This window comes from Xenopus laevis, chromosome 5L, assembly GCF_017654675.1.
Source record: "Xenopus laevis strain J_2021 chromosome 5L, Xenopus_laevis_v10.1, whole genome shotgun sequence".
NCBI classification, from domain to species: Eukaryota; Metazoa; Chordata; class Amphibia; order Anura; family Pipidae; genus Xenopus; species Xenopus laevis.
In genome coordinates this window covers 13,090,792-13,108,939 of record NC_054379.1, presented here as the reverse complement: position 1 = coordinate 13,108,939, position 18,148 = coordinate 13,090,792, and the positions used below count along the sequence as shown (strand labels likewise).

The following is an 18,148-nucleotide window of genomic DNA, read 5'->3' as shown; positions in this document are numbered from 1 at the left end:
GGAGGGGTGGGAGCTACAACATGGAGCTGTGTAGTACAGGGGAATACCTATGCTGCCATAGTTTTATAGGATCTCTCTGTACGTTCTATAGGTAAATTTAGGGTTATGGCACATGGGGAGATCTGCTTTGGGTTCAGGCTGGATGCAAGTAGTTGGGTCCACTGACAAATAGAGATCTGATAAAATAAACTGTACAGGTATGGGCGCTGTTATCCGGAACCCTCGGGACCTGGGGTTTTCTGGATAACGGATCTTTCTGTAATTTGGATCTTCATTCCTTAAGTCTACTAGAAAATCATATAAACATGAAATAAAGCCAATAGGCTGGTTTTGCCTCCAATAAGGATTAATTATATCTTAGTTGGGATCAAGTACAAGCTACTGTTTTATTATTATTTTTTTATTATATTTATATAAAATGAGGGTAAACTTGAAATCATGGGAATGTAAAATTGAGGTTTCACTGTATACAGCAGCTCAAACAGGTAAATAAATATATTGGCACAGAACATGTGTGTAACATTGCAATGTCCCTGGGTTAACCCAGCCCCTTATCAAGCCTCAGACGTCTCCTGAAAATAACTTTGTATTATTAACTATCCCAAGTGAGAATTAAATATTGTACTGATAAGTCAGGAGTGGACATTCTTGGAAGGACCCCTTTTCTGTAACAGTTAAAGCAATATCTATAGTGTTGCAAATGGCAGTAATATCATTTGCACATTTTATTTACTGTGGGGTTTAAATGAGTTTCTGTGCAAGGTTTTAATGCTCTGAGCAGCCTTTATATTCCAGAAATTCTACCTGCCACCTGCTTAGTCTCCTGACATCGAGGGGAAAAGTTCACGGAACATACGGCACTCGTACAATCTACATTTTGTTATTCCCACTGGAAAGAAACTTTGGTTCCTTTTTGTTGGGAAAACAAGGAGCTTGTCTCTCTAATAAGTGTAATTACTGCACTATGGATAGTCAGTCTCACGGGACAATCAGAGGATAAAACCTGACAGTCAGTAGTTGCTTGTCTGACGCTATAACGGTAATTATATTTCTATTTGCTTCCTAAGGGTCAGGGCACGGCTCAGATTCAGGGAGATTAATCATCCAGCGACAAATCTCCTCTTCTGCAGGGCGACTAATCTCCCCAAACTGCCTCCCGCCGGCTAGAATTTAAATCGCCGGCAGGATGGCACTCGGAGTGCTTCGTTTTCCGAAGTTTCCCTGTGAGGCAAGTTCGGGCGACTTTGGAAAACAAAGCGATCCGAGTGCCATCTCGCCAGCGATTAACATTCTTGCCTGGCGGGAGGCCGTTCAGGGAGATTAGTCACCCCAAAGAAAAGGAGGTTTGTCACCGGGCGACTAATCTCCCCAAATCGGAGCATGTGCCCTGACCCTAAGTAGCGACCTAGGTCTGGTGACCCCAGCAATCTGCCATCTTTCTCAAGATTCATAAAAATGGCACCTGAAAAAGACAATTTAACTCTAAAGCCAAAAAAGTCTTAATTGTGAAAGAGGAATGAGACTTTTGGGAAGTTGATGTGAATAATCCCCTGGAAACTGGTTTTGAAGTTAGGCTGTTGAAGAAGGTAGTACAGGCATTGGACAGGTTATCTTCATACCTTGTCTACTAGACAATCATGTAAATAAATAAACCCCATAGGCTGGTTTTGCTTCCAATAAGGATTAATTATATCTTAGTTGGGATCAAGTACAAGCTACTGTTTTATTATTACACAGAAAAAGGAAATCATTTTTAAACATTTAGATTAATTGGATAAAATGGAGTTTATTGGAGACGGCCTTTCTGTAATTCACAGCTTTCTGGAATTATAATATAATATATAATGGATCCCATACCAGCATTGGCAAAGAAGAGAGATGCTGTTTCTTGTATGTAAACAATACTTTGCCTTTAAATTTACTGCTCAGCAGTTTGATTAGTAGCACCCAATAAACCCTTGAGCTCAGTCTTTATTTTGTTGTCCAATGAAACACTCCTGGAGGAGGCAGCTGGGTTGATAAACTAGTACAATTAGTCTTAATTAGTCTTAATTTAGAATTTATACGTACAACATTATCAAACAACAGCACAGTCTTTCCCCTTAAAGGAGAAGGAAAGCTACCAAAGCAGTTTATTGCTAATAGATTAGCCACAATAGTGCAAGCTATAAGACTATATTTATTCTGCAGAATGCTTTACCAAACCTGAGTAAACAGCTCTAGAAGCTCTGTTTGTTTAGGATAGCAGCTGCCATGTTAGCTTGGTGTGACATCATTTCCTGCCTGAGACTCTCCCTTCTCACTCATAGCTCTGGGCTCAGATTACAACAGGGAGGGGAGAAATGGGAGAAGCAGAGGGTGAGAGGAGCAAACTGAGCATGCTCAAGCCCTAGCCCTGGAGGTTTAAGCTGAAAACAGGAAGTCTGATACAGAAGCCCATGAGTACACAATAGAAGGAAAGAAATGTGGTGTTTCTTTTGACAGAGGACTCAGAGCAGCATTACTTTGAGGGTTTACTGGTGTATTTATACTTAAAAGCTTACTTAATTTTAGCCATTCCTTCTCCTTTAAGACTTTAAGAAAAAAGTTCATGAAACATGGCATCCTATAATAATCTACTACTCTAATCAGGGCATTATTTTTTTTTGTCCTCTCTTAACTTAAACCCATTTACAAATAGGGCTATATTTTTTATATATAGGAACCCAAGGAGCCTTGCCTAGGATGGCAGCACATATGAAAAAAAATATATATATATATATATATATATATATATATATATAAAACAAACAAGGCGAAGTTGTGCTCACCTCTACTTTTTAAAACCATGAAGTGGGGGGTGCCTTGAGGCTGTGACCACACAATTCATACATACAAACAGGGTCGGAATGGGCCGGCGGGACACTGGGAAAAAACCTGGTAGGCCCCGGCTTTCTTGGGCCCCTCCGGCCCAGACCCTAGGGCTGAAAGTTGTTAGGGGTTGCATGCCACCCAGCAGCTTTCTGAGGGGCACTGGGGACACACAGCTACTGAGTGCTCCTATGTGCCTGCACTTAACAGAGTGGACGGGCACTAGGACTGCGGCACATCGCTAGGACCACATGGCCTAGGGGCGCCCGCCGCTTAAATCTGGCTCTGACGGCAGGAAAACATAAGTGCACATGCGTGCGGGGTGGTCAGAATTGGCGGCCTCGAGGAGTTTGCAGCTGGGGGATGGTGTGGGGGGCCTCTGAGGCTGCAGGCCCTGGGTCCCCCAGTCCAACACTGTAGACAAATAGAGTCCTCTGCACTCAACCATTTATCAATATATTTAAGACATTAAGACATTTTGTGCTTTAAGCTACTAAAAAATGATTTACCCTCGAAACAAAACATGGTTTGTTTGTCCATATATTGCAATATATTTAAGCTGGCCAACGAAATCAAAGCCATCCCTGGTATGGCCAGTCCTACACTCAAATTACATCCGATTCATTAAGAATTCTATTGCTTTATTATACATTTTATACAGGGATATTGATGATATATGTATATATTGTGGCAAACTGGCAGCTTGCACACACAACCTTTAGGGGAATTAATGGTAGGCAGGCAGCATAGGACAAAGGGGCATAAAGACAGGGACACACAGGCTTCTTCAAGGAAAACAGCAGTTTATTTTCCCACTTTAAACAAACACAGTGAATTATCCACAGACACAGGGGTGACCATTGTATCATACAAACAAATCATAAAATAAAATGTAGCCCACTGGGTACTACTTTCCAACTTTGGAGCAGTCCCTGACTAGGCTGGGCCCCTTCTGGACGACCAGCAAACAAAGCAATGTTGTGGCTCATCCCTGTACTCACAGGTCTCCTTCCTGGTAGTGTTAAGCCTCCAGGCCTCCTCAATCTCTTAGCAAGACTCTCTCTGAGAGTCACAACTTTGTCAGGGTCACAGGCTCATGCAGCACCCCCAGCTCCTCTTGGAATTCCTAACACCGCTTAGTCTCCTACCTGCTGTGCTCTGCTGAGAGACCCACTCTCCCATTGTTTAAATAGCCCAGCTATAGACAGTAGACAAGAGAGAGCTTTCCTGTGGAAAGTGAGCTCCAACCTCTGGACTGGAACTAGGGAATGGAGGACCTGGCTGCTAAGGTCTTTAAATAGAGAACGGATTCCCTATTTAACAACTCCCTTCCCTGAGCCTATCTCAGTCATTGGGGAGAAATTAAAGGCTACAGTGACCTTTTTCCTCCTTTTCCTTGTCACTCTACCACAATATATAAACCCAGCCAGCCACTGGACCAGACAAAACATATGGCAAATATATGAGTTAAGACATCCAGAAAACACCATTTCCCAGGATTCTCAATAAACCAAACAGCAGGGGTGATTAGTACCACACAAGCATGTGCCCTACATTCCCGTAGACTTGACCAGTTTGGAGCACCATTTCATTTGGTCTTTTATTTTGTATTACTTTAATTATTATTATTATTGTTTAGCCTTCCCATTCTGCTTCTTTCTAGCCTGCGTCTGAAGATGTTATGTGGGTTGTCACAGTCACTGACCACAGCAACCAAAAATATAGATTGGTATATGGATCTTTCCGTAATTTGGATCTTCATACCTTAAGTCTGCTAGAAAATCATTTAAATAAACCCTATAGGATGGTTTAACCTCCAATAAGGATTAAATATAACTCAGTTTGGATCAAGTACAACGTACTGTTCTATTATTACAGAGAAAAGGGAAATTCTTTTTTAAAATTTGGGTTATTTGGATAAAATGGAGTCTATGGGAGACAAACTTTCCGTAATTCAAGGCTGTCTGGATAATGGGCTTCCAGATAACCGGTTCCATACCTGTATAATTAATCCTTATTGGAAGCAAAACCAGTCTACTGGGTTTATTTAATGTTTACATGATTTTCTAGTAGATTTAAGGTATGAAGATCCAAATTACGAAAAAATCCATTCTCCAGAAAACCCCAGGTCCCGAGTATTCTTGATAACAAGTCTCATACCTGTATTGTATTATCTTTTATTACTTATCTTTCTAGTTAGGTCCTTACTAATTTATCTTTCATGTTGATCTCCCAGCTGCTGCTGCCTGGTTGCTACAATAAATCCTAGCAACCAAATAGCAGTCTAAACTCCAAGTCCGTGAGCTGAATAACTAAAGAGAGTAAATAAATATATAAAAACCGAAAATCAATCGTAAAATTGCCTTAGGCTTCTGCTATCTAGGTCGCATTAAAAGTGAATTTAAGGTGAAGATAGGCGCTATTAGCCATGAACATGTTGTTATCATTTAATGAATTGAGGTTTCGTCCTGTTTATTCATTATTAAATAGGAACGCTTTGACCCTCGGTGCATAGAGACCGGCTGTTCACCAGACAACAATGTGCAGCCGATGCAATATTAATGTGAGCTCACTGGAACGGATCCACAGTGCAGCCCTCCTTCTGATCTGTATAAATGAGTCCTTATGTTTTACTTTACAGTTGTCGGAAGGAACATCCAACGTGCAAGTCCTCTACGGCCTGAGACCCTTCACCAATTACTCTGTTGGCTCGGAGGTCTGCACCTGCCTAAAGTGCTGCAGCAGAGGGCCAATGGTCCAACTAACCACTCAGCCGGCCCAACCTTCCCATCAGCGACCTCCCCGGATAACACACACGACTTCAAGATCTGCGTCCTTTGAATGGAAGGAGCCGGAGTCACCTAATGGCATTATTGAGGGGTAAGTGCTTTGTTCCTGTGACATTTAGAAATCTGCTATAATTAATTAAGCTCTTGTCATATTTCTCTCAAGAAGATAATAAATGAGGCTGCTAGCATTCCCCTTTTTTAATATTTCATGCTGAGCATCGACAAGGCCGGTGACAGTTTGTCTTTCCATTTCTTCTTCACTTCTTATTGGTCAGATATTAATATTTCTTTTCCTTATTGTCACTGTAATATTTGGTTTGCAGGAGAAGTTAGTTCTTTGTATCTTCTTTTTGACCTTCACTAGAAAAACCAGTGTAAAAAGGAACTATAGTACATTAAAATATAACTTTAGGTTCCAACAAAATGAAGCACAAAACAGGGAGCAGCTAGAGAACATTTTAAAATTGGGTGCACGGTGTCATTGTTGCTCCCCTTCATAGGTCACATTCACAGTTTACCCCCCTATTCTTCTACTCTACATGGTCAAACATATGTGGACACCCTTTTCTGGAACTGGCCTTCAAAGCTGGTGTAAGGGGTGATGTAGCAGGCGCTGTGGAGGCAGATGAGAGAAGGGTGAGCCTTTCAGGCAGGGACTGGCTGTGCGCACACAAGGAACTGAACAACAGGAACAGGGTGATGAGGACGTAGAATCAGAACTGGACCGGATGAAGTCAGATGAGTCAGACTGGACAAAATGATGAGGGCAAAGCAAGAACAGGAACAGACTGTGTAGGAGCAGGATGGAGTGGACGTAGACAGGAACAGACTGGATTAGGACAGGACGATGCAGATGTAGATAGGAAATATGAGGACTGGTTAGCAGGAGGACTTGTTAGCAGTAAGACTGGTTAGCAGGAGGACTGGATAGCAGGAAAGGGAAAGACAAGGATCAGGTTAGGCAGAAAAGATACAGACAAGAGAAGGGAAGATAGGGCAAGGTGCAAGAAAGGTCATGGCAAGGCCAAGATTGCAAGGAGCAGAGCAAGATTCCGAATAGCAAAGAAGACACAGCAGGGCAAGGTCAAAGCAGGACTGGAACAGGAGTAGGAACAGGCAAGGCAGGGATTAAAGCAAGACAGGATCAGAACAAGGCAAGGTAAACAAGGCAAGGTTCAGGGTAAGGCAGGATAAGGCAGAATAAGGAAGCTGGCTAGAGCAGGAACCTTTAGCTAGGGGCGATGCCACAATGCTAGTTTAGGTCAATGCTCAGGCAAGGAGGTTGAAGAGGGTTGGCCTTCTATAGGGCAGGATCAGCCCTGATTGGCTGACCTCAACCCACCAATCAGGCTGCTGCTGCTGGGCTAAAGCTGTAAAGGCCAGGTAATAGATAGTGAGCAACCCTGCAGGCTGCTCACCTGGCCCAATGGTTAAGGCACAGAGCCAAAGGTCCCTGGCTCACATCCCAGCAGAGCCTGACAGCTGGACCATCACTGCCAACACCAGCATCACACAATGGCATTCATGACAACTTTGTGGCAACAGTTTGGAGAAGGGCCCTTCCGTTTCAGTGCAATAATGCCACTCAGTGTACAAAATAAGGTCCTTACAGAATGGGTTTGTTGAGCGGGAGAACTTGACCAGCCTGCGCAAAGCTGTGACCTCCAACACTAACAGACTTGATCCTCAACATCAGTGCCCAGCTTCACTAATGCTCTTGTGACTGATTCAAAGCAAATCCCACAAATAATATTCTATCAACAATGTTCCAACATCTATTGGAAAGCATTCCCAGCAGATGGTAGAGGCTGTTATAGCAGGAAAGGGAGGACCAACATCATATTACCCTTAATTGTAAGATGTTGGATAGGCATATCCACATACCTTTGGCCATGTAGGGTATATGCTCCCCCCTGCATGTGGGATTGAGAATTGCCCTCTCCATGATATATTTGTTTTAATCTCTTTTGGTGAAATACCAAATAGCTTTAGTCCATGAGGCACCTGTGGTCAAACCCAGTGGCACTTGCCCAAAATGTTCATAGCTCTAGGTTTTATTAACCACCCGAAACAGAAAATGTGTACTATGAGCTAGTATATAGTGGCTGAGAACCCAAATTTAGAAAGTAGATATAAACCCATCTTGTAAGAATAGGAGCCCTTCGCAGGCACATCTGCCCCTTCTCAGATCAGCACCAGTGAGCTAGAGACAAGAAGCAGATACCCAAACATGGCCACCACCACCCACCTCTACCTATTCTCATATAGTACAGGGGAGAAGGGCCATATGGGAAGTCTGGCTGTGAAGTTTTAAAAAGGGGAGGGACCTGTGCAGAGGTTATATGCTTAGAAGAGTTTAGTTTTCCTAAACTGATTATGATTATGGTTTTTGCAGCCTGATGATATCCCTGTAAACCCCTTTTAGGTTACTGGGCTGGGGGGCACTTGCAAAACCCTATACTGTAGTAATGTCCCAAACTGAAATATATGAAGCCTTCCATTTGGTGTCACTTTACTTTTAATTCACTTTTTTTTGCAGCTATGAAGTCCACATGCAAACACCATGCCCTCAGCCTGCGCAGGTAGTAACGTGTGTACGAGGAGCACCTGAAATAAAGTGCAGGGGAATTGAGAAGGAGTGTAACGTTACAGATCTGAAACCGTATACTCATTACAGTGTACAGGTGATTTCCCACAATGCAGTAGGCAGCACAGCCTCTGAATGGATCAGCTGTGTTACGCACAAAGAAAGTAAGTTTAGATATCCCTGAATGTCTACAATTACAGGAGGCCTGTATTATAAAGGATAGAGTGTACCCTCATCTTGATGGAAGTTGTAGTCCAGCAGCATCAGGATTTGCTTGATAAAGCATTTCCCCAGATCTCATTAGTCAGTGGCACCATTAAAATGCAAGAGAATCATTTAATGAGATGGAAACAGGATCACCACCAGGGAGCTACAGGGGATACTGGCAGAGGGGGCCTCAGGAGAAGTATACTTCCCATTTATGACCCACAACAGGGTTAGGGGGGACAATGGGTAGAGGTTTTGCTTAATGGGGTGTGTCCATGATGGATTAGGGGCATGGTCATAAGTGTAATAGCAATTTATTTTCCATTGGGGCGCCATTCTTCTTGTTGGCAGGTCCTTCCACCCAGGGGTAACCAATCGATTGACAATGGAGGGCCCTGCTAACTTAGTATTATGGGGCCCCATGATAATTGATGGCAGCACTGCATGGAAAAGTGAAGTTATATTGTATTTCTTCTGCCAGATTTTCCTTCCACCCATTTAATCCCAATGGTCATTTCATCACCCATCAAGTATGATGCACCCGTTACCCCACTGATGGGGTAATGCATTGTAGAGAGTCTAGAGACAGGGACTCAGGTTATGCAGTCAAGTGAATGAGGAGCTGGGAAGAGACAAAGCGACATTGGCCTACGAGAAAAGTATTTATACTTATTATGGCTTTCCATTTTCACCAATTTCTAGAAGAATTTGACTGTAGGGCATTTTTCATTCTATACATGAGGTTATCTCGGAGAGCAATCATGGCTGCACCCACCAATATAATAACAGAAATATGAATTTACATACGGTTCGCCGTGCAAACTTATGTTTTTCTGGACATTTTTATGAAAATAAAATTAAATGTAAAGAGGGGATATTTTCCCTTTATCTCTGCCAACTGTTGCTCCGGAGAGGGGGTACAAATATAATGCATGTTTAGCCATTAACTTGACAGTGAAAAAATACCTATACCTAGCCATATCTTTATTATTTGTATTTGAAAACATTTTATGGGAAGTAAATGGCTTTTTCCCTCTAAGGTTCTACTTTAGCAAGCTACAAATGATAAATGGCAGAACCCGTAGCTTGGACACAAACTACAAATAGCATGAGTGAAATCCTCCATGATCATAAACAAGCGTTCCGCACTATTGATTGATTAGTCAGTAAAATGAATTATTATTTGCAAATTGGTTTTTAGGAGGCTTTTTAACAATCAGAGGAAACTTGCTAATGGTTCCAGAAAACAGGATACAAATGAGTTGGTGGCAGGACGGCATTTGTGTATATATAACATTTACATATATTTTATGGCCTCTTGTACTGCCCAGTAATAAATATCCCATGACAACAGCAAATGGAGGTTATTGGGTCAAATAAAATATGACTTATATATCCCAATACGCTTCGGCCTTCCTAAAGAGTCTTGCAGTTTCCTAGTTATCTGTGTAGATCGGTACAAATAATATACGAAAATGGATTGATACAGGAAGTCAACAAGCCCATTGTTCAACAGAGCCTACAATCTAATTGATGAAAGCATTTCAAGGTTTTAAACTGTTTCTTGCAGTGATATTATAACTGTCAAAATAAGCTGCATATCCAAAAGTATGTGGACACACTTTCTAATTATTGAAGCCACCCCCGTCATGGACAAAAACAGAGGCCACTGCAATGAAGTTTTTGACAATTATAGAATTCCTACTTTGTGGCAACAGTTTGGGAAAGGCCCGTTTCTGCTTCAGCACATGTCCATACAGAATGGGAAGAACTTGCTCTGTGCAGAGCCTTGGCTTTAACCCAATTGAACAACTGTTGGATACATTGGAACATCAACTTTGAGTGAGGCCTGATCCCCAACATTAGTGTCCAACCTCATTAATGCACTTGTGGCTGATTGGGAGCAAATCCCACCATCAATGTTTAGTACAGTTACCCAATGCACAAATGCGTAATCATATAGAATGGTTTTATTGGGAGTGGAGGAACTGGAGAAGCCTACACAGATCCTTGACCTCATCCCAACTGAAGACGTGTAGGATGAACTGAAACAATGTGAGACAAGTCTGATCTCCAACATCAGTGCTCAAACTTTTATCTATGAATGTAAGCAAATCCCACCAACAATGGTCCAACATCTAGTGGATGGTTTTCCCAGATGCATTAGGGTTGTTTTAGTAGCAAGGAGAAGAGCAACTTCATATTAATACCCCCTGGCTTTGAAATGAGATATTAGACAGGCAGGTTTCCACATACTCTCAACCATGTAATATAAATGTATACATACCTGTAACCTTAATATGAGCTAGGCTGGTGTGAACAAAATGAAACTGTACCCAAGAAGTCTTAAAAAAAACAAGATACTGGTATTCTAAGACAATTTACAGCTTGCAGTTTATATTGTTTATTGGCTGTAATTAAACTATTTAATTTAATTTTGGACAAATGGGGAAATAAAATTAAACATAACATGGTTGGTCAGATTACTGCTCTCTACAAGATACTAATATTTCATCTCTTGGTAAACCTATGTCTTACATCTATGATTATGGATCCCCTGGACCTAAAGTGTTAAGGCGTAGAAAAGCAAATCTATAATCCTCCTGACCTATCCTCCTTCTATTTCTTGTTAGTGAGAAGAAAGTTCACAGATAGGACCTTCACCCCCTGTTAATAAAGTAATAATAATTTGTTTAACATGAATGGGACCATCTAGTAAAGTTTTATCAGATCCACCATCCTCACCACAAAATGGTCACCAATATGTACTGCTATAGATTCCTCCCAGGCTAAATCTAGCTGTGACACCTGAAACTGCCTCTGGCTAAATAATTGGTTCCTACTTCTAACCCCTTAGACCACCAAGTATTGTATTGAAAAATGAAGGTTGGTTGAAAATGAGATATTTTCTTAACATCCACAGCACAGTCATTAGTAGGTAGACATTTACAGTCCAACAGATTTCATGATGGCAAGACAAGTTCCATAAGTCGCTCATTATCTGTAATATTTTGGGGTTCTTAAGGGTATTGCCCTTTTTAGGATATTGCACTAACTAAGTACAGCAGTTGTCTTGCAACGAGTTGGGGGTTGTACAACCTATTCACACACAGGATCTTGGATATGCCGCTCAACCAAGTGTAGCCTCAGATGCTCTGCAGAGGAGAGCTGATATTTATCAACAGGCTGCAAACTTGTCACATTACTCATTAGTGGCCAATGGTCAGAAGCTGCCTTAATTAGGGGGTTCCGACAGACATCTGTCAAGAGCCTTGAAGACATACCTGTATATCTCCCTTCCACAACCTTTCCTACTATAATGTAACATATCATTGTAAGTATGATTTTACTAGGGACCTTAGGGGTCTTCCCATTTGCCATTACTGATCAAAATATGACCACTTTACAGTATCCCCAATTCCTTTAACTTTTTTTACAGAAATATACCATTCATTTAGATATGTTGGGCCACAAATGTGATCTATGTCTTGGAACTAACTGCTCCTTCACCTCCCCAAGGCAAATACGCCATACATTCCTAAGAAAATAAATACACTGGATGCAAAAGCTACATATGAAAACATTTTTGGATCCTTGAGCTTTATAAATGTAGTAACAATCATTCAGTGTGTTTCATTTCATTTCATGTTCCAGATCCAACATTCAACAGAAACATCCATGTGTCAAGTAACATAACTACCATATTCCTAGACTGGAGCCTCAGCTTCCAACTCAATGGAGATTTAAAAGAATTTGTTTTAACAGAAAGAGGACGGCGCCTTTATAGTGGATTTGATAGTGGCATCTATCTACAAAGGACCATGGACAAAAGTAAGTCCCACTTGGTCAGTCTGGTAGGAAAAGGTTTGAAGTTGCTGCAGGTGGAACAAACATCTCATGCAGAAAGTGTTACTCCATAGTGTTGCCGATGAGGGTTCTCTATTGGCTAAAACACATGTTCCATTAACCTTAAAAAATTGTATTTCGGATAAGGGGAGTATAACCACTTGAACCATATAACTATATAACAGGCCATCTGCAGAAACCTCAGCCCACCCTGCTCCATGCAATTAAATTGCCTCAAAATATCAATGTCTGCATCATACTAAAAGTTTAATTTGAAGGTAAATTAACCATTTTATGTATTATTCTGTAATAATATGGTGATTTGAAGGGTATCAGTCTTATATATACAGTTTGAGTACAAATGGACAGCAGATCCACAGATATGAATGTCCTAATGCTTCCCATGCACTTTTTCTGCAGCCTTATTCTTTGAGGTGACATGTACTACGGATGTGGGGACAGTGAGCAGTCCAATATTTAAATTCAATTCAGCAACAGGACTTGGTAAGATTTTTATTCTTGGTTTTTGGATCTGATTTCTTAAAGTCTGATTTCCTATTCCCTAACATAACATAATCAGGACACCGCTAGATATTAGGCAATTCTGAAAGGATCAGAGATGAACCAAACAGAATACACAAAAACGGAACACAAAGTATATATTTATATAATATGAAATTTCATGTGTCCAGTTTTAAAGGGATGGGGTGGCCTAAAAATGTTACAGTGCATACTTGTATGTGATGATTGTCTTTGCAGCACTGTATTTCCTATTGATGTCAAAATGAAATGGCTGCAGCAGGTAGGGGGTCCATTGTCTCCATATGCAATTGCCTTAAGCCTAGAGCTGACCCTACTACTGACTTGGCCACTCTGGATGAGAATCATATATATATATATATATATATATATATATATATATATATATATATATAAACCCCACCCCAGATCCCGCCCACACCACAGTTAAAAGACCACACACACATCAGCATTGGGCCCCCCATAAGTTAAAAACAAATGTTGGTGCCAGAGTCCTCCTAACGAGTTAAAAAAAACATTGGGGTCTCAGAGAATATTTAAAAAAACATTGGTGGCTGGGGCCTATAGAGTATTAAAATAATACATTGGTGGCTAGGGCTTTAAAAAAATAAAAAAATACACATTGGTGTTTAGTAAAATTGAACTCATGGCTTCAGGACTTCAAGTTCAGCTCTTTTTTCATGACTTTTTGTCTTTTCGTGGCTTTGGAACTTCAAGTTCGGCTCTTTTTATGACTTTGGGTCTTTTCGCAGATTCAGGACTTCAAGTTCGGCTTTTTTCGTGACTTTGGGTCTTTACGCTACTTCGGTACTTTACGTTTGGCTCTTTTCGCGACTTTGGGTCTTTTCGTGGCTTCGGGACTTCAAGTTTGTCTCTTGTCGTGACTTCGGGTCTTTACGTGGTTTCGGGACTTTGGCAGTTCGGCTTTTTTCGGGACTTTGGGGGTTCAGGACTTCCGAAGAGGTGGCACGGCTTCAGCGCTGCCAAGTGGGACCTGGCTATTTTGAAAAGTGCAGCACATCTAGGTCCCGCTTTAGGCCTGGGCCTGGTACAAGAGTACCCCATGTGCCTCCTGATGGCGGCCCTGAGATCAGGTACCTTCAAAAATGACAAAAAGCTCCATAGGTATTTATAGGTGCCACATAGGGACCTATTGGCAGAACCAAAATCTTAGTCAACCCCAATCAAATAGTCAAATAGGATGTTTTAAAGTGGACCTGTCACCCAGACACAAAAATCTGTATAATAAAAGTCCTTTTCAAATTAAACATGAAATCCAATTTCTATTTTTTATTAAAGCATTCATAGCTGTTGTAAGCTCATTTAAAAATCTCAGCTGTCAATCAAATATTGTCTGCCCCTCCTCTATGCCAGTGGCATAGAGGCGGGGCAGACAATTACTTTCACTTTCCATTCAGCACTTCCTAGATGTCACTGCTCTCCACACATTTCCCCCGTTCTCTTTACCATTTAATTGTGTAACCAGGGCATGGGAATGGACATCGGGTCCCCCATTCTGGTGCACAAACAAGATTCTGAGATGATACAAGGCTTTCCTAAAAAACAGTGTCCACAAAATGGCTGCTGCCTGCTTGCTATCATTTTGAATTCCCAGATTGAAGGAAACAAGATTCAAATAATTTAAACAGTGTAATTAAAGTTCATTTTGCTTGACTAATGTGATAAAATAAGATTTTGAATATTTTTTTTTGGTGACGGGTCCACTTTAAGGTCCAAAGATAGAAAATACCGGGCAGGCAGTGCTACCCTTGTTTTTTTAATAGATCCTGAAGCACAGAGGGCAGTAAAGGACATCAAAATGTTATAAAGGCTCTTTCGCACCACAGTGGTACAATGGGAATATATAGTCACCGGAACATGACATTAAATAACACAGATAACCATACACACATGTACTGTAGTTGTAAAAACCTGAATAGCACAGAATGTGGCCACAACAAGTCCGAGGTATCTACTGACAGTTTGATTTTCCTTATCGTCCATAGAAACTATAATGACTGTAATGAGCACACCCCCATTATCTGATTTATATCCAGATAATCCTAAACCACATATCTATAATGTAACCTTTCTCCATCATTCCTCGATTGCACGGCTTTCCCTTTTATATTATGTTGAATATTGCTTTATGCAGTGCTATCGGTAAGTGCAGGGGCTCTGTAATAGAAATCCGCTGTTTGTTTTAGTAAATTAAGATGTCAAATAAAGGTTAGAATTATTCACCGAGATGATGCTTTGTTGAGAGTGTATAAGTCAAGGTATGACATATTCTATTTGTGGGCATGTTGGGGGAGTATGACATATCCTTCTGTACTAAGTATAAAGATTGAACTGTGCTCATTTCATGTCTCATGAATCAGTCTCTTTTACGGCACTTCGGTTATGGAAGGGCCTTCTCCAAATCCAAAACACAATCATAAAAAATCCCGCTGCTTAGAGGAAAGTGGAGCTGCTTTAGTTTGTCACTGTAGGAAATAAAATACAGGCTACACTATATCCACTCTTGGAATGTGAAATATCCAATTCTTTCTCTGGACATAATTTTGTAGGCAGTCATTATGGTATGGATTTAAGGGGCGATATGCACCTGTGCTCAGGTGTTGAAAATGTGTTCCGTGTGTTGTTCGAAAAAATAAGAACCATCATTTTTACATTTATCTAGAGTTTTAGTTATTTGTTTTTTCCAAGTCATGCAGAACAGTGAAGCTAAAGACTTTATCTTGATCCTACCTACTTGGTTCTTCAGGGCAGTTCAAGAAGGAGAATACATTCAGACTCTTCCTCCCTGTATAATAAAATCCTCCTACACACTAGGCCCAATCTGCCAATCGGATTGCTGGTCCCTTTTAATACTGTCAGCCTACATAGACCCACCAGGCAAGGGCTGTGTCAATGCACCAATGTGGTCTTTGCCCAACAGTATTTTCAAACCTGCATGATGGGTCAGACAAACTGCTTCACCGCCCCATACAAAGTCGATAAGCTGCTGGCTTGGTCTGAAGCTTAAAGCTGGATTTGGACATTTGTGGCTGAATATTGTTGCAATGAATGGTATCTCAAACCCAGAACTAACTCCAAGATTCTGGTCTCAACCCACTCTTCTGCCTTTAGCCGCATTTGGCTTCTGGTGGAGCCCTTCGCTACTCAGATGCCACCAGGTCTTATTGCGGGGAATGTGGGCAAGCAAGGAAACCAAACCCATGGGCAACAAGGTCTCAAAGTTGATATGAGGAGCAAGGTTGGGGTCACAGGCCAAGGTCATACATAATTAGAACAACGCAGTACCAAACAGAACCAGAAGAGTAGTCAAAACAGAGATCAAACCAGACAGCTAGAAGGCAGGGACAGGCAAGGGTCAAACATGGATTTACAGGACTAATAGCAGTATCAGAATGCACCCAGGAACAAAAGAACTTTTACATTGGGCAATTTGCTGAAAAGCGTCCGCGCTCTTAATATTTCAATGGCGTCACCCGCGATGCTCACTTGAACCTGGAAGCGAGCAGCGCGGTCAGTCCCTGAGAACGTGCATCGGCACAGGAAAGGAAGGACACAGCGGACGTCCCCGTCGCACCCCCACTAGACTACCAGGGTGAGTTCTCACAATAGTCCTACAGTATGTATGAGGCCAAACAGTGGTTTTGTCCATGCTTGGACCAAACATAATTCCATGAAAACAACTCTTCTGGTTCATCTCATGAAAATGCAACAGAACAGTATGTTTCTTAACCTTATCTGGAATGGTATTTAGAAATATTTTTGCTTCATATTTGGGGACTTGCATAAATACTGTTTAAGAAGGGTGGAAAGACAAGGACCACAGAAGTACTTCTTGATCTGTCTTCACAGACAGTGACAATGGGGATTGGATCTTTACCTCTATAACTAATATTACGGTGGTTGTGAACATAAAGATTCACTCATTTACCTGATTTGGCTACTTAAGTGTAGGCCACAAATGAATTAGCAGATAGTAATAGTTTCCTGTGCAAACTTGGGAATGGGTCGCCTGCCACCAGAGGCAATTACTCTCTCTACACTTAAAGAGATTAATTTATGATTACTTTTCTGTCCTTGCATCCGGAGAGAAGGTTCTCACTTTGGGGCTGAACGTTAGCGTCAATTTGCCAGAAATCACATCTGCAGGGACATCGCCAATTCAAGGCGACTTTTTGCTGTGGTGAATGGTCGTTACTCCACAAATTCACTGAAGTGCGGATTTTACTCAACGTTACCTATTTTGCCAGTTTCCTTCGCCACCTAAGACTGAGCGAACTGCTAAAATGAAGCGACATCCTCCTCAATCTTATGTCAGTTACATCATATCCTGTCTGCCAGAAATGCATTAAAGTTGTAAAAAGCTGGTGACGTGTCCTTTTTTTTAAGCTGGATTGCCTGCAAAAGTTCTAACTATTAAAGTTTTTGTGTTCACATTTTTCCCCAGAAATTTGAGGGGCATGGAACCTTCGTTTTAGGGTGGGCTCATTTGAAGGGCATTAGAGGATCTTTCAGGTTCCTTGGACATTTGTAATAAAACATGCCCGCTTCAAGCATTATCTCTAATAAAGACGTCCATATGACTTTAATGTACCTGCCTTATTCAAATTAACCTAAGAGCAAGAGTGCTAGGCAGAAATTAACGCTAGCGAAAATCTATCTATCTATCTATCTATCTATCTATCTATCTATCTATCTATCTATCTATCATCCATCTATTCCTATCTATCATCTATATCTCTCTCTCTCTATCTATCTATCTATCTATCTATCTATCTATCTATCATCTATCTCTCTCTCATCTATCATCCACCTACCTCTTTCATCAGTAGTTATCATCTATCTACCTTCTTGTTATGTAGATTCAGACAGAAGCACAAACCATAGCATTTCTCTAGAGGGTTAAGGCATTACTGCATCAGAAATATTAGTGAAATATTCTGCCTTGTTAAGCAAGAGATACCATTCATTTCTAGGTTGCTCTTAAGGAGAAGTCAGTGTTTGAGTTCAGAGATCCATATTTGTATTACATATTGCAGCAGTGACACCTAGGGGTCAAGCACATTTATTCTCTAAGGTGGTGATTCTTTATAGCACTATGCACAATTAGTACCTGAATAGCTAATACTACACAAAAGGGAAAGTGATGTAGAGTGTTTAAATATCAGCCGCATTCATTTATTTTACTTATCTATGAAGATTTACAAATAAGGGATATTCAAAGAACACAACAATTACATAAGGATACTGTTGTGAGAGTTGCTGGACTTTTGTCTGTGGCTGTCATCCAGCAGTAAACAGAGGTGGGCAA

General features: G+C 41.1%; 1 protein-coding gene across 1 annotated transcript in view; it reads left to right on the top strand.

Annotated features, from left to right (window-relative positions):
• The window catches only part of ush2a.L (Usher syndrome 2A (autosomal recessive, mild) L homeolog), a 442,265-nt gene that overhangs the window by 416,406 nt on the left and 7,711 nt on the right, over positions 1-18,148 (top strand). Inside the window, exons 66-69 of the mRNA XM_041562401.1 lie at positions 5,492-5,730; positions 8,179-8,390; positions 12,088-12,264; positions 12,700-12,783. Coding sequence (XP_041418335.1) covers positions 5,492-5,730; positions 8,179-8,390; positions 12,088-12,264; positions 12,700-12,783 — 712 coding nt within the window. The remainder of the gene's footprint in view (positions 1-5,491; positions 5,731-8,178; positions 8,391-12,087; positions 12,265-12,699; positions 12,784-18,148) is intronic.